The following is a 14,023-nucleotide window of genomic DNA, read 5'->3' on the forward strand; positions in this document are numbered from 1 at the left end:
TCAGTAAAACTTCTACTAGTACTTTAGATGTACAGTAAGTGTTCTATCAACTACAGTTAGATTCTATAATTTGTATTGCTTATCTGAAGAATCAGTCAACATGAAATTAAATGAAATCCATAGGAAGTGAACTAATTATCTCTAAAAGACCAGCGTATGGGAAAAACAGTGATAAAGAGGCCCAAATTATAGAATCATGTACTAGTCAGACCTGTTAATTCTGTTCCGTTCTAGGGTTACAAACTATATCCTCATTCTCCACTACACATTGTCACTATTCATATTATTTATTGCTCATTGGAATCGTAATAAAAGGTTCCAATAATTCTAGGAGAGATGATTATAAAATGAAAAATTCAATCCTTCTCCAAGGGGTTTAGGAATCCCCTGGGGGCTCAAAAATAAAATTCCCCTAAATGCATATGTGATTAGGTCTATTTTTCAAAGAAGGTGGTCCATTGCCTTGCTTTTCTAAGTGTGGGTATGGACCTGCAGCCATGGCATCACCAGGGAGCTTGTTGGAAATATTTACTCTCAGGCCTCAACCCAGATCTACTCAATCAGAATCTGCATTTCCAAGGAATCTGTTGGAGATGCGTACATGCGTTAGCATTTGAGACCCACTGGTCTATAGCTTTTATTGAATTCACAAAGTATCTGTGATCCCCCGAATGGAGAGGAACTGCTGTTGTAGAGTAAGCAGAAGTTGGCTTAATTTTCTTTCCACTGAGTTTAGACACACTACACTAAACTGAAACTTACCCAGTATTTTCCGAGTGCCTATTGCATGCAAATTATGCAAGGAGGTGCATTTTCCGAGTGCCTATTGTATGCAAATTATGCAAGGAGGTGCAAATATGAATCAGACAATTGCTCTGGGGAGAAGGGCACACTATACTATCAGTGAGTCAACCTCATCAGAGTCCAAGTCATTCACATGGAGTTGATTCACCTCCAGGGCCAGGGGTGATCATGTGACTTAAGCCTGGCCAATCTGAACAATGCATTCCTTGGGTCATAGTGATTGGTTCAGAAATGGGCATGTGACATATGAGAGCCTATAGGATGCAATGAGACTTCTGCTGAAAACCACCTGGAAATGACGTCCCATTCACTCTTTCCCAACTTGAACCCAAAAAGATATTGCTTCCTTGTGGGAGGAGCTTGTCTGATAATGGGGCCAACGGAAAGAAAACAGGAAAGAGGCCACAAGAGAAAAATCCATGTCTTGATGACATTGTTTAAGTCTCTAATCTACTCCTGGATTTTTCTGGTTACATGAAACAATGTGTTCTCTTTTTGCTTAAGCTAATTTTCTGCCATGTTAGATTAAGAATCCTAACTGGGATTAATCAGGGTCTAGTAAGTTAAACTCAAGGTCAAGTCCAATTAATGTCAATACCAATTTTCATAGAGATATTGAAAGAAAGCTGGAATTTCTCAGTAATACCTGTACTTGCCAAAAGCTAGGAAAAGTGTTCTATAATGCAGAGGCAGTTTTTTTTTTTAAAAAAAATCTGTGAATTCTAGAAAGAAAACGGGAATAAAATCTTCACTCTCAAAGACATAATGTACAATTATTTGATAAGCCACAAATTACCTAGGATTCATGTGAAACTTATAGGACACAAGCCTTGTTAGTAGCTACAAAATCAGGGAGATGTGATTACCTGGAAATAAAGCCTCCTCGTTTATTAATTGATTTATCACACTGTATTATGTTTCTTGAAATTTGGAGACTTTTGGGCTTTTTGAGATTTTGAAGAGTTGAAGGATAAAAGAAGACTTTAAAAATTGACAGTGAAATTAAAACCCAAGGAAGAACAATTTGTGGAAAACAAATGCTCATCATTTTAATCTGGAGCTGTTACATATCACTGTAATATACTTTATGTGTATTTTTCTTGTAAATTAATTAATTAAACAATTTTACTTACATATCTTTAAATAAATAATGTTATAGTGATTTATATAATAGGAGTGAACATGAGTGCACGGAATGATAATAGTAGTATTTTAGTTACTGTTTATTTTTAATAACGTTTGTTTTGGAGGAGGGATATTTTATTTATTGGGCCCAAGACACTCTCTTTCCATCCTTGAAGCTGCCATCCTGGATTTACTAGCTTGGCTAGTTTGGTACCTCCTAAGGAATGCATAACATCTGAAAGATGATATTGTGGGATTCTGAAATAGAATTTTCATACTGCTCCTAAAAGAGAAGATGATTCTGTTTTTGTTTATCCAGTAGATTTGTAGAAAACCAAGCTAAGTAACCAATGCCTACTCTATCTGCTCTAGTTCAAATACAACTTAGGAATTTGAGAAGATAATAGAAATTAGGAGTTGATGTAAGAAAAGCTCTGTCAAACTCTAAGTGGCGCTATTTAAGAGAAATACAAATGCAGACTTTTCTCAAATATAAAGACACTTTGATTCCTATGTTACAGAAGCTTATGTGTAGCATCTGTTTGGGGTTTACACTGATCTGTGCTGAGCTAACTATAGATGTAAGTAAATGGCTTATCAAGAACTTATGTCTTACCTGTGAAACTTCAAAATCTGCCTGGAGATTTCCAGAGGCTAACCCACTTAGGACAACAATTTCATTTTCTTTTGGCTGTTGGACATTCATGGAACTGATAAGTTTTGGAAGATCTGGTGAAACGTTGACCAGTTTCTGTAAAGCAAGAATCTTTATTAGTTTAGCTGATTTCTTTTCACCAAATACTACTCACAAACTACTTTACCTTCAGAAATAATACTTATAACTGCTCATACATATAGACTGCTTAATCTACTAAGATTCTTACTAGAAGAAATTTTATAAAATGGAAGCATGCAAGTTTAGATTGAAAGAGAAAATATAAGCTTCAAAAACTCTTTAGTTCTACATTTTACAAAAGTAAACATTTTACAAAGTAAACATAAAGTAAACATTATGATAGTGATTACTATCATACCACAGGTATAAACAGTAACTTGGAAAAATTCTCCCTTTTAAGACCTTGCATAAAACATTTTTTGTTTTAACTAATAATCTTCCGATATGGCTTGGCTCTGTGTCCCCATCCAAATCTCATCTTGTAGCTGCTATAATTGCCACGTGTTGTGGGAAGGACCTGGTGGGAGATGATTGAATCATGGGGGTGAGTCTCTCCTGCACTGTTCTTGTGATAGTGAATGGGTCTCATGAGATCTGATGGTTTTAAAAAGTGGGAATTTTTCTGCACAAGCTCTCTCTTTGCCTGCTGCCATCCACATGAGATGTGACTTGCTCCTCCTTGCCTTCTGTCATGATTGTGAGGCCTCCCCAGCCAGGTGGAACTGTAAATCCAATAAACCTCTTTCGTATAAGTCCAATAAACCTCTTTCTTATGTAAATTGCCCAGTATCGGGTATGTGTTTATCAGCATCCTGAAAATGGACTAATACCTCTTCTTTTCTAATTTTGAATAATAATAATTATAATAAAATTGTGACTAGCATTGATTTTACTCTATGTACTAAGCACTATGCTAGAGCCTGTATATATGTTAAATCTGACTACATTTAATCTTCACAATAACCCTACATGGATTAGGTACCATTATTCCTTTCATGTTATACACAAGCAGCCTCAGGACCAGGCCCAGTAACTTGCACAGTTCATGTAGCTAAATCAGTGCCAAGGTGTCTGTATGCTGTTAGCCATAGCAGACAATTATTTCAAATCACTCACATAAACTCTTCAAACACACTACTCTTAGATGCCAACTTGCTTTGGCCCTCCCTGCTCTCTCTTTGATGGACTCTGCACCATAATTCTATCAAATACAATTGTATGTGTAATTTCTTTTGAAAATCCCATAGTACTACACATATGATGATATTTGGGGCTCGGTGAAAATTTGTAATCAATTAGCTGTGTGGGAATCTGGGTTTGAGAAGCTTGAAGTGCAGCATTGTCAATATGGGAATAACTGTCAGTAACCGAGTAATTGCAGGTCTACTGTTCTGTGAAAATCAAGTGGCAAATCGTGTGCTGTTATATATTAAACAGTATTACACCAAATGGTAAATTCAAACCATTGTCAGGTTTTAGCATGGAATGGCAACCTTATTACAGCACTTAATTCTTCCCATTGTATCAGCAGGCTCTAGTTCCAGAGGACTGAATAGATCTTCAAGTCCTTGCATACTGTCAAGCATTTACATCAGGGCCCTCACTGCCTTGGATGCACTTGGGGAATTTTAGCTGCAACAGGATGCAAAAAGTTCAAGCCAAGGGTACAGGTAAAGCATTTGATGAAAGCAGCAGGAAGAAGCAAATCTGAGAGACAGAGGGGAGGGTTGGCTGGTATCAGCAGGTTTTGGAAAATTCTTAGAAAAGTCATCTACAAATAGTCATTTTAAGGCACTGATGGGCAAGAGGATGTGTGCCTGTTTGGACAGTTCTGCCTGCATGGGAGAGCAAGTTTCACAAATGTAAAAAGGGCAAACAGTAGAGGGTAAGTGCTAGGGAAACGGTCGGGGAAATGGCCTGTAATGAAACTATCTAACTAAAGAGTCTCCTACAAAATGAGCATTATTTACAGATGAAATCAAGTTGAATAGTCCTTGTAATGACCTCCCGGACAGCTTGAGTTTCAAACGTTACCTGTTGCAGGTGCTCTGTGCTGCATTCATCCTTGTTCACATCAAGATTCACAAAGCAGACCTGGGAAAGAGGGCAAAAATAGTATGTTAAAGTAAAAAACCTGACTGTCTTTTTAGAAGAAAGAAAGCAGGAATCAGTTGGGGCAAATGCTTTGGGAGTCTTCCACATCTTAGACAGTCTGGCACAGAAATAGTCATTTCAGGGCGGGCGCAGTGGCCTATGCTTGTAATCCCAGCACTTTAGGAGGCCAAGGCGGGCAGATCACGAGGTCAGGAGATCGAGACCATTCTGGCCAACGTGGTGAAACACTGTCTGTACTAAAAATACAAAAAGTAGCTGGGTGTGTTGGCACGCGCCTGTAGTCCCAGCTACTCGGGAGGCTGAGGCAGGAGAATTGCTTGAACCCGGGAGGCGGAGGTTGCAGTGAGCCGAGGTCATGCCCACTCCAGCCTGGCGACAGTGTGAGACTGCATCTCAAAAAGAAAAAAAAAAAAAAAAGAAAAAAGAAAAAAAGAAATAGTAATTTCACTTTTGAGCCTCTAAATAGCTCTCCAACACCCTGCTCAGCTTCCCACTGGTTACAACAAATGCCCGCTTCCTTTCATGGCCCAACATACTAAAAATGTCTGCTTGTATTAGAGCCAATAGAACAGTTACAACAAAATCTTCAAGTTTATAAGGTGTTATCAGATCTCATGAAAGAGGAAAAATAACTTTTTATGCTCTAAGCCTCTGTTTGTAATTGCAATAAATACTTTTCTCTATTTTCTCCTTTCCTCTTCTCATTTTTGCTCCTTCTCTCTACCCACTTTTAATGTAGTGCATAATAAGCCAGGACTCCTCTTTGCCACATTGTTTTAGTTCATTTTACTTTATTTAACCTTGTTATACAATTTGCCTCTTTGTTAGCTATGTTGGATAAACGTTTGAATGGGTTAGTCTAAAAACAATAGCCATAATATTAAACAATAAATCTGAACAACAATGAAACATTGTTATAAAGTCATATGTTGCATAATGAACAACACTTTGGTCAAGAACTGATCACATATACAACAGTGGTCCTTTAAGATTATACTACCGTATTTTTACTGTTTTCACCTTTTCTATGTTTACATATGTTTAGATATACAAATACTTAATGATTGTGTTTCAGTTGCCTGCAGTATTTAGGACAGAAACATGCTGTACAGGTGTATAGCCTAGGAGTAATAGGTTATACCATATAACCTACAGGTACAGTAGGCTATGTCATCTAGACTTGTCTAAGTACAGTCTATGATGTTCAAACAGTGACAAAATCACCTAATCATGCATTTCTCATAACATGTCCCCAACAGTAAGTGACTCATGCCTGTAATTTAAATCCCAAATATATCACATAGTTAGAAAACTACTATGAGCATTCAGATGGGGTTGGAGAAAAGAAAGTTAAAGTTTTCAAAGAGGTTAGCTATGTTTTTGAAAGATAAAAAGACTTTTGTTGGGTAGGGAATGGGTGGGGACCATCACTAGTGGGTTGGACAGACAGTATGATTAATACTTTGAGGTGAGAAAGTGTAACGCTGTCAAGCCACAGGGAATAAGAGAATCTGACTGCAGGCAGGCCTAGAGGAAGGGAAGTGTTGGTAATTAGGTCTAGTTAGGTTTGGGCTAAATGAGAAAATGCAAATGAGGTTCTCTAATACTTTGCTAGCAATCATCCAAAGGTTTTTATTTCTAACTAGTTGATTTGATGTTACAAAACTGAGAACATTAATTACCTGGAATTTAGTTAGACATTTGAACTTTCAGATGCCTGCAAATATATGGGGCTTTCTGATCTTAGTTACATTTTGGGATCGTGGTTTCTTAGTCCATCTTTTTTCTTTTTGAGGTTAAAAAAATAATGGAAAGGTTTTGAGAAAGATCTTAAAAACTGAAATAGAAGTGTAAAGATCACTACTGCTTTAGTCCCAAAGAATAGGAGATTTCTTCAAGTTTCATGGACTCACAAGATCCTTGAATTGCAACCCTAGGATGCACCATCTCCCTGTTAAGAATAACTTGATGGGCATTAGGGGGAAGAAAGGGCATGAAAGGATGCACACTCCCATTCAGAAGTTCTTTTTGCTCTGGGTTAATAAGATGGAAAAATAGGAAGAAATTGGCATGAGTCCCATTGCAGACAGTGCAAATGGAAGCATAAATAGAAGATGGAGCTCAGAAGCAGTTCATGATCTAGGGAAGTTTGAGAATATTCATATAATAATTGAAACTTTGCCCTTGGAAAACTAGTTCAATATCCATCAGTCCTCAGGGACTTTTAATAACATGCAGCTGGCACTGGTGGTATTGAATTGATGAGAAGATTTTCCATTCACCTTAAAGAAAGGCCCATTACCTTGCCCCTGGGCATGACAAAGCTTTTATTATCATGCATCACAGTGGCAGAGGGCAAAGCAGAGATCAGAGAGCAAAGAAAGGCCTGTATAGTAGCAATGTATCTGCCCTCCAATATTTTCTTTAGTTTTCTGAGGATGAACTCTCTTTTAACCCATTTTAGGCTACTATATGAAACTCTGCCTACACCTGGAGGACACTCTCCACATTTGCTAGCTGAACCAAGATAAAAACAAAGCAAGACACAAACCAACTTCTTGCTTATACTTCTCACGCACATCTTGCAATATCTTCGTAGTAGGGGATGATCCAGGCTTCTTAAGGCCTGATGTGCATGCAATGTGGGGAGGCCTTCTTTAAGAAATGGAATAATGGCCGGGTATGGTGGCTTATGCCTGTAATCCCAGCACTTTGGGAGGCCAAGGTGGGCAGATCAAGAGGTCAAGAGATTGAGACTCTCCTGGCCAACGTGGTGAAACCCCGTCTCTACTAAAAATACAAAAAATAGCCGGGTGTGGTGGCGCACGCCTGTAATCCCAGCTACTCAGGAGGCTGAGGCAGGAGAATCGCTTAAGCCGGGAGGCAGAGGTTGCAGTGAGCCAAGATCACACCACTGCACTCCAGCCTGGCAACAGAGCAAGACACCATCTCAAAAAAAAAAAAAAAAAAAAAAAAAACCACAACAAAAAACAAAAAAAAGAAAAGGAATAACAAAATTAAAATATTCTAAATTAGGTGTGAGAGTGAATATTTACTTATTTAGAAGGAAAAAAGGAATCACAAGAAAGCTAGAACTTAAAAGGGCTGGCAAATACTAAAAACATAAAAACTGCCAGGAATATGATATCTAATTGACTGCCCAATGCACCTCCATAATATTTTTTTTTTACATTTTTGACTAACTACTCTTTGGTCACCTCTTCATGTGAAAGCAATATTCAAATATTGTCTTCTCTAGAGAAACTAGAAAAATAAGCTAGTTTTCCTTTGATATGGTTGACTGATTTTTTAACTTCCAAATTTTTATTGAAAATATGTTTTTCGAGGGTGGAGCCAAGATGGCCGAATAGGAACAGCTCTGATCTACAGCTCCCAGCGTGAGCAATGCAGAAGACGGGTGATTTCTGCATTTCTATCTGAGGTAACGGGCTCATCTCACTAGGGAGTGCCAGACAGTGGATGCAGCGCACCGTGCATGAGCCGAAGGAGGGTGAGGTGTTGCCTCACTTGGGAAGCGCAAGGGGTCAGGGAGTTCCCTTTCCTAGTCAAAGAAAGGGGTGACAGACGGCACCTGGAAAATCGGGTCACTCCCACCCTAATACTGTGCTTTTCCAACGGGCTTAAAAAACAGCACACCAGGAGATTATATCCCGCATATGGCTCAGAGGGTCCTACACCCACAGAGTCTCCCTGATTGCTAGCACAGCAGTCTGAGATCAAACTGCAAGGCGGCGGCGAGGCTGGGGGAGGGGTGTCGGCCATTGCCCAGGCTTGATTAGGCAAACAAAGCAGCCAGGAAGCTCGATCTGGGTGGAGCCCACCACAGCTCAAGGAGGCCTGCCTGCCTCTGTAGGCTCCACCTCTGGGGGCAGGGCACAGAAAAACAAAAAGACAGAAAGTAACCGCTGCAGACTTAAATGTCCCTGTCTGACAGCTTTGAAGAGAGTAGTGGTTCTCCCAGCACGCAGCTGGAGATCTGACAATGGGCAGACTGCCTCCTCAAGCAGGTCCTTGAACCCCGAGCAGCCTAACTGGGAGGCACCCCCCAGTAGGAGCAGACTGACACCTCACACGGCCAGATACTCCTCTGAGACAAAACTTCCAGAGGAACGATCAGGCAGCAGCATTTGCAGTTCACCAAGATCTGCTGTTCTACAGCCACCGCTGTTCTGCAGCCACCACTGCTGATACCAAGACAAACATGGTCTGGAATAGACTTCTAGCAAACTCCAACAGACCTGCAGCTGAGGGTCCTGTCTGTTAGAAGGAAAACTAACGAACAGAAAGGACATCCACACCAAAAACCCTTCTGTACGTCACCATTATCAAAGACCAAAAGTAGATAAAGCCACAAAGATGGGGAAAAAACAGAGCAGAAAAACTGGAAACTCTAAAAAGCAGAGCGCCTCTCCTCCTCCAAAGGAATGCAGCTCCTCACCAGCAACGGAACAAAGCTAGACAGAGAATGACTTTGATGAGCTGAGAGAAGAAGGCTTCAGACAATCAAACTACTCTGAACTACAGGAGGAAATTCAAACCAATGGCAAAGAAGTTAAAAACTTTGAAAAAAAATTAGATGAGTGGATAACTAGAATAACCAACGCAGAGAAATCCTTAAAGGAGCTGATGGAGCTGAAAGCCAAGGCTCGAGAACTACATGAAGGATACAGAAGCCTAAGGAGCCGATGCGATCAACTGGAAGAAAGGATATCAGTGATGGAAGACGAAATGAATGAAATGAAGCGAGAAGGGAAGATTAGAGAAAAAAGAATAAAAAAAACGAACAAAGCCTCCAAGAAATATGGCATTATGTGAAAAGACCAAATCTACGTCTGATTGCTGTACCTGAAACTGACGGGGAGAATGGAACCAAGTTGGAAAACACTCTGCAGGATGTTATCCAGGAGAACTTCCCCAATCTAGCAAGGCAGGCAAACATTCAGATCCAGGAAATACAGAGAATGCCACAAAGATACTCCTCGAGAAGAGCAACTCCAAGACACATAATTGTCAGATTCACCAAAGTTGAAATGAAGGAAAAAATGTTAAGGGCAGCCAGAGAGAAAGGTCGGGTTACCCACAAAGGGAAGCCCATCAGACTAACAGCTGATCTCTCGGCAGAAACTCTACAAGCCAGAAAAGAGTAGGGGCCAATATTCAACATTCTTAAAGAAAAGAATTTTCAACCCAGAATTTCATATCCAGCCAAACTAAGCTTCATAAGTGAAGGAGAAATAAAATACTTTACAGACAAGCAAATACTGAGAGATTTTGTCACCACCAGGCCTGCCCTAAAAGAGCTCCTGAAGGAAGCACTAAACATGGAAAGGAACAACCGGTACCTGCCACTCCAAAAACATGCCAAAATGTAAAGACCATCAAGGCTAGGAAGAAAACTGCATCAACTAACGAGCAAAATAACCAGCTAACATCATAATGACAGGACCATATACACACATAACAATATTAACTTTAAATGTAAATGGGCTAAATGCTCCAATTAAAAGACACAGACTGGCAAATTGGATAAAGAGTCAAGACCCATCAGTGTGCTGTATTCAGGAAACCCATCTCACATGCAGAGACACACATAGGCTCAAAATAAAGGGATGGAGGAAGATCTACCAAGCAAATGGAAAACAAAAAAAGGCAGGGGTTGCAATCCTAGTCTCTGATAAAACAGACTTTAAACCAACAAAGATCAAAAGAGACAAAGAAGGCCATTACATAATGGGAAAGGGATCAATTCAACAAGAAGAGCTAACTATCCTAAATATATATGCACCCAATACAGGAGCACCAAGATTCATAAAGCAAGTCCTTAGTGACCTACAAAGAAACTTATATTCCCATACAACAATAACGGGAGAGTTTAACACCCCACTGTCAACATTAGACAGATCAACGAGACAGAAAGTTAACAAGGATACCCAGGAATTGAACTCATCTCTGCAGCAAGTGGACCTAATAGACATCTAGAGAAGTCTGCACCCCAAATCAATAGAATATACATTTTTTTCAGCACCACACCACACCTATTCCAAAATTGACCATATAGTTGGAAGTAAAGCACTCCTCAGCAAATGTAAAAGAACAGAAATTATAACAAACTTTCTCTCAGACCACAGTGCAATTAAACTAGAACTCAGGACTAAGAAACTCACTCAAAACCACTCAACTACATGGAAACTGAACAACCTGCTCCTGAATGACTACTGGGTACATAACGAAATGAAGGCAGAAATAAAGATGTTCTTTGAAACCAATGAGAACAAAGATACAACATACCAGAATCTCTGGGACACATTCAAAGAAGTATGTAGAGGGAAATTTATACCACTAAATGCCCACAAGAGAAAGCAGGAAAGATCCAAAATTGACATCCTAACGTCACAATTAAAAGAACTAGAAAAGCAAGAGCAAACACTTTCAAAAACTAGCAGAAGGCAAGAAATAACTAAAATCAGAACAGAACTAAGGAAATAGAGACACAAAAAATCCTTCAAAAAATTAATGAATCCGGGAGCTGGTTTTTTGAAAAGATCAACAAAATTGATAGACTGCTAGCTAGCAAGACTAATAAAGAAGAAGAGAGAGAAGAATCAAATAGATGCAATAAGAAATGATAAAGGTGATATCACCACTGATCTCACAGAAATACAAACTACCATCAGAGAATACTACAAACACCTCCACACAAATAAACTAGAAAATCTAGAAGAAATGGATAAATTCCTCGACATATACACCCTTCCAAGACTAAACCAGGAAGAAGTTGAATCTCTGAGTAGAGCAATAACAGGCTCTGAAATTGTGGCAATAATCAATAGCTTACCAACCAAAGAAGTCCAGGACCAGATGGATTCACAGCCGAATTCTACCAGAGGTACAAGGAGGAGCTGGTACCATTCTTTCTGAAACTATTCCAATCAGTAGAAAAAGAGGGAATCCTCCCTAACTCATTTTATGAGGCCAGCATCATCCTGATACCAAAGCCTGACAGAGATATAACCAAAAAAGAGAATTTTAGACCAATATCCTTGATGAACATTGATGCAAAAATCCTCACTAAAATACTGGCAAACCGAATCCAGCAGCACATCAAAAAGCTTATCCACCATGATCAAGTGGGCTTCATCCCTGGGATGCAAGGCTGGTTCAACATATGCAAATCAATAAACATAATCCAGCATATAAACAGAACCAAAGATGAAAACGACATGATTATCTTAATAGATGCAGAAAAGGCCTTTGACAAAATTCAACAACCCTTCATGCTAAAAACTCTCAATAAATTAGGTATTGATGGGACATATCTCAAAATAATAAGAGCCATCTATGACAAACCCACAGCCAATATCATACCGGATGGGCAAAAACTAGAAGCATTCCCTTTGAAAACTGGCACAAGACAGGGATGCCCTCTCTCACCACTCCTATTCAACATAGTGTTGGAAGTTCTGGCCAGGGCAATTAGGCAGGAGAAGGAAATAAAGGGTATTCAATTAGGAAAAGAGGAAGTCAAATTGTCCCTGTTTGCAGATGACATGATTGTATATCTAGAAAACCCCATTGTCTCAGCCCAAAATCTCCTTAAGCTGATAAGCAACTTCAGCAAAGTCTCAGGATACAAAATCAATGTACAAAAATCACAAGCATTCTTATACATCAATAACAGAAAAACAGAGAGCCAAATCATGAGTGAACTCCCATTCACAACTGCTTCAAAGAGAATAAAATACCTAGGAATCCAACTTACAAGGGATGTGAAGGACCTCTTCAAGGAGAACTACAAACCACTGCTCAAGGAAATGAAAGAAAATACAAACAAATGGAAGAACATTCCATGCTCATGGGTAGGAAGAATCAATATCATGAAAATGGCCATACTGCCCAAGGTAATTTATAGATTCAACGCCATCCCCATCAAGCTACCAATGACTTTCTTCACAGAATTGGAAAAAACTACTTTAAAGTTCATATGGAACCAAAAAAGAGCCCGCATCGCCAAGTCAATCCTAAGCCAAAAGACAAAGCTGGAGGCATCACACTGCCTGACTTCAAACTTTACTACAAGGCTACAGTAACCAAAACAGCATGGTACTGGTACCAAAACAGAGATATAGATCAATGGAACAGAACAGAGCCCTCAGAAATAATGCCACATATCTACAACCATCTGATCTTTGATAAACCTGACAAAAACAAGCAATGGGGCAAGGATTCCCTATTTAATAAATGGTGCTGGGAAAACTGGCTGGCCATATGTAGATAGCTGAAACTGGATCCCTTCCTTACACCCTATACAAAAATTAATTCAAGATGGATTAAAGACTTACATGTTAGACCTAAAACCATAAAAACCCTAGAAGAAAACCTAGGCAATACCATTCAGGACATAGGCATGGGCAAGGACTTCATGTCTAAAACACCAGAAGCAATGGCAACAAAAGCCAAAATTGACAAAGGGGATCTAATAAAACTAAAGAGCTTCTGCACAGCAAAAGAAACTACCATCAGAGTGAACAGGCAACCTACAGAATGGGAGAAAAGTTTTGCAACCTACTCATCTGACAAAGGGCTAATATCCAGAATCTACAATGAACTCAAACAAATTTACAAGAAAAAAACAAACAACCCCATCAAAAAGTGGGCAAAGGATATGAACAGACACTTCTCAAAAGAAGACATTTATGCAGCCAAAAAACACATGAAAAAATGCTCATCATCACTGGCCATCAGAGAAATGCAAAGCAAAACCACAACGAGATACCATCTCACACCAGTTAGAATGGCAATCATTAAAAAGTCAGGAAACAACAGGTGCTGGAGAGGATGTGGAGAAATAGGAACACTTTTACACTGTTGGTGGGACTGTAAACTAGTTCAACCGTTGTGGAAGAGAGTGTGGCCATTCCTCAGGGATCTAGAACTAGAAATACCATTTGACCCAGCCATCCCATTACTGGGTATATACCCAAAGGATTATAAATCATGCTGCTATAAAGACACATGCACAGGTATGTTTATTGCAGCACTATTCACTATAGCAAAGACTTGGAACCAACCCAAATGTCCAACAATGATAGACTGGATTAAGAAAATGTGGCACATATACACCATGGAATACTATGCAGCCATAAAAAATGAAGAGTTCATGTCCTTTGTAGGGACATGGATGAAACTGGAAACCATCATTTTCTGCAAACTATCGCAAGGACAAAAAACCAAACACTGCATGTTCTCACTCATAGGTGGGAATTGAACAATGAGAACACATGG

At 39.4% G+C, this 14,023-nt stretch overlaps 1 protein-coding gene across 6 annotated transcripts in view; it reads right to left on the reverse strand.

Moving 5' to 3' along the window:
* SPHKAP (SPHK1 interactor, AKAP domain containing) overlaps positions 1–14,023 on the reverse strand; it is a 202,106-nt gene that overhangs the window by 42,739 nt on the left and 145,344 nt on the right. For all 6 annotated transcript variants that reach the window (XM_034955311.3, XM_034955312.3, XM_008975309.4 and 3 more), the window contains 2 exons: positions 4,640–4,699; positions 2,546–2,680 (listed from right to left, as the gene is read on the reverse strand). In XM_034955311.3, coding sequence (XP_034811202.2) covers positions 2,546–2,680; positions 4,640–4,699 — 195 coding nt within the window. The remainder of the gene's footprint in view (positions 1–2,545; positions 2,681–4,639; positions 4,700–14,023) is intronic.

This window comes from Pan paniscus, chromosome 13 (assembly GCF_029289425.2).
Source record: "Pan paniscus chromosome 13, NHGRI_mPanPan1-v2.0_pri, whole genome shotgun sequence".
Classification (NCBI taxonomy): Eukaryota; Metazoa; Chordata; class Mammalia; order Primates; family Hominidae; genus Pan; species Pan paniscus.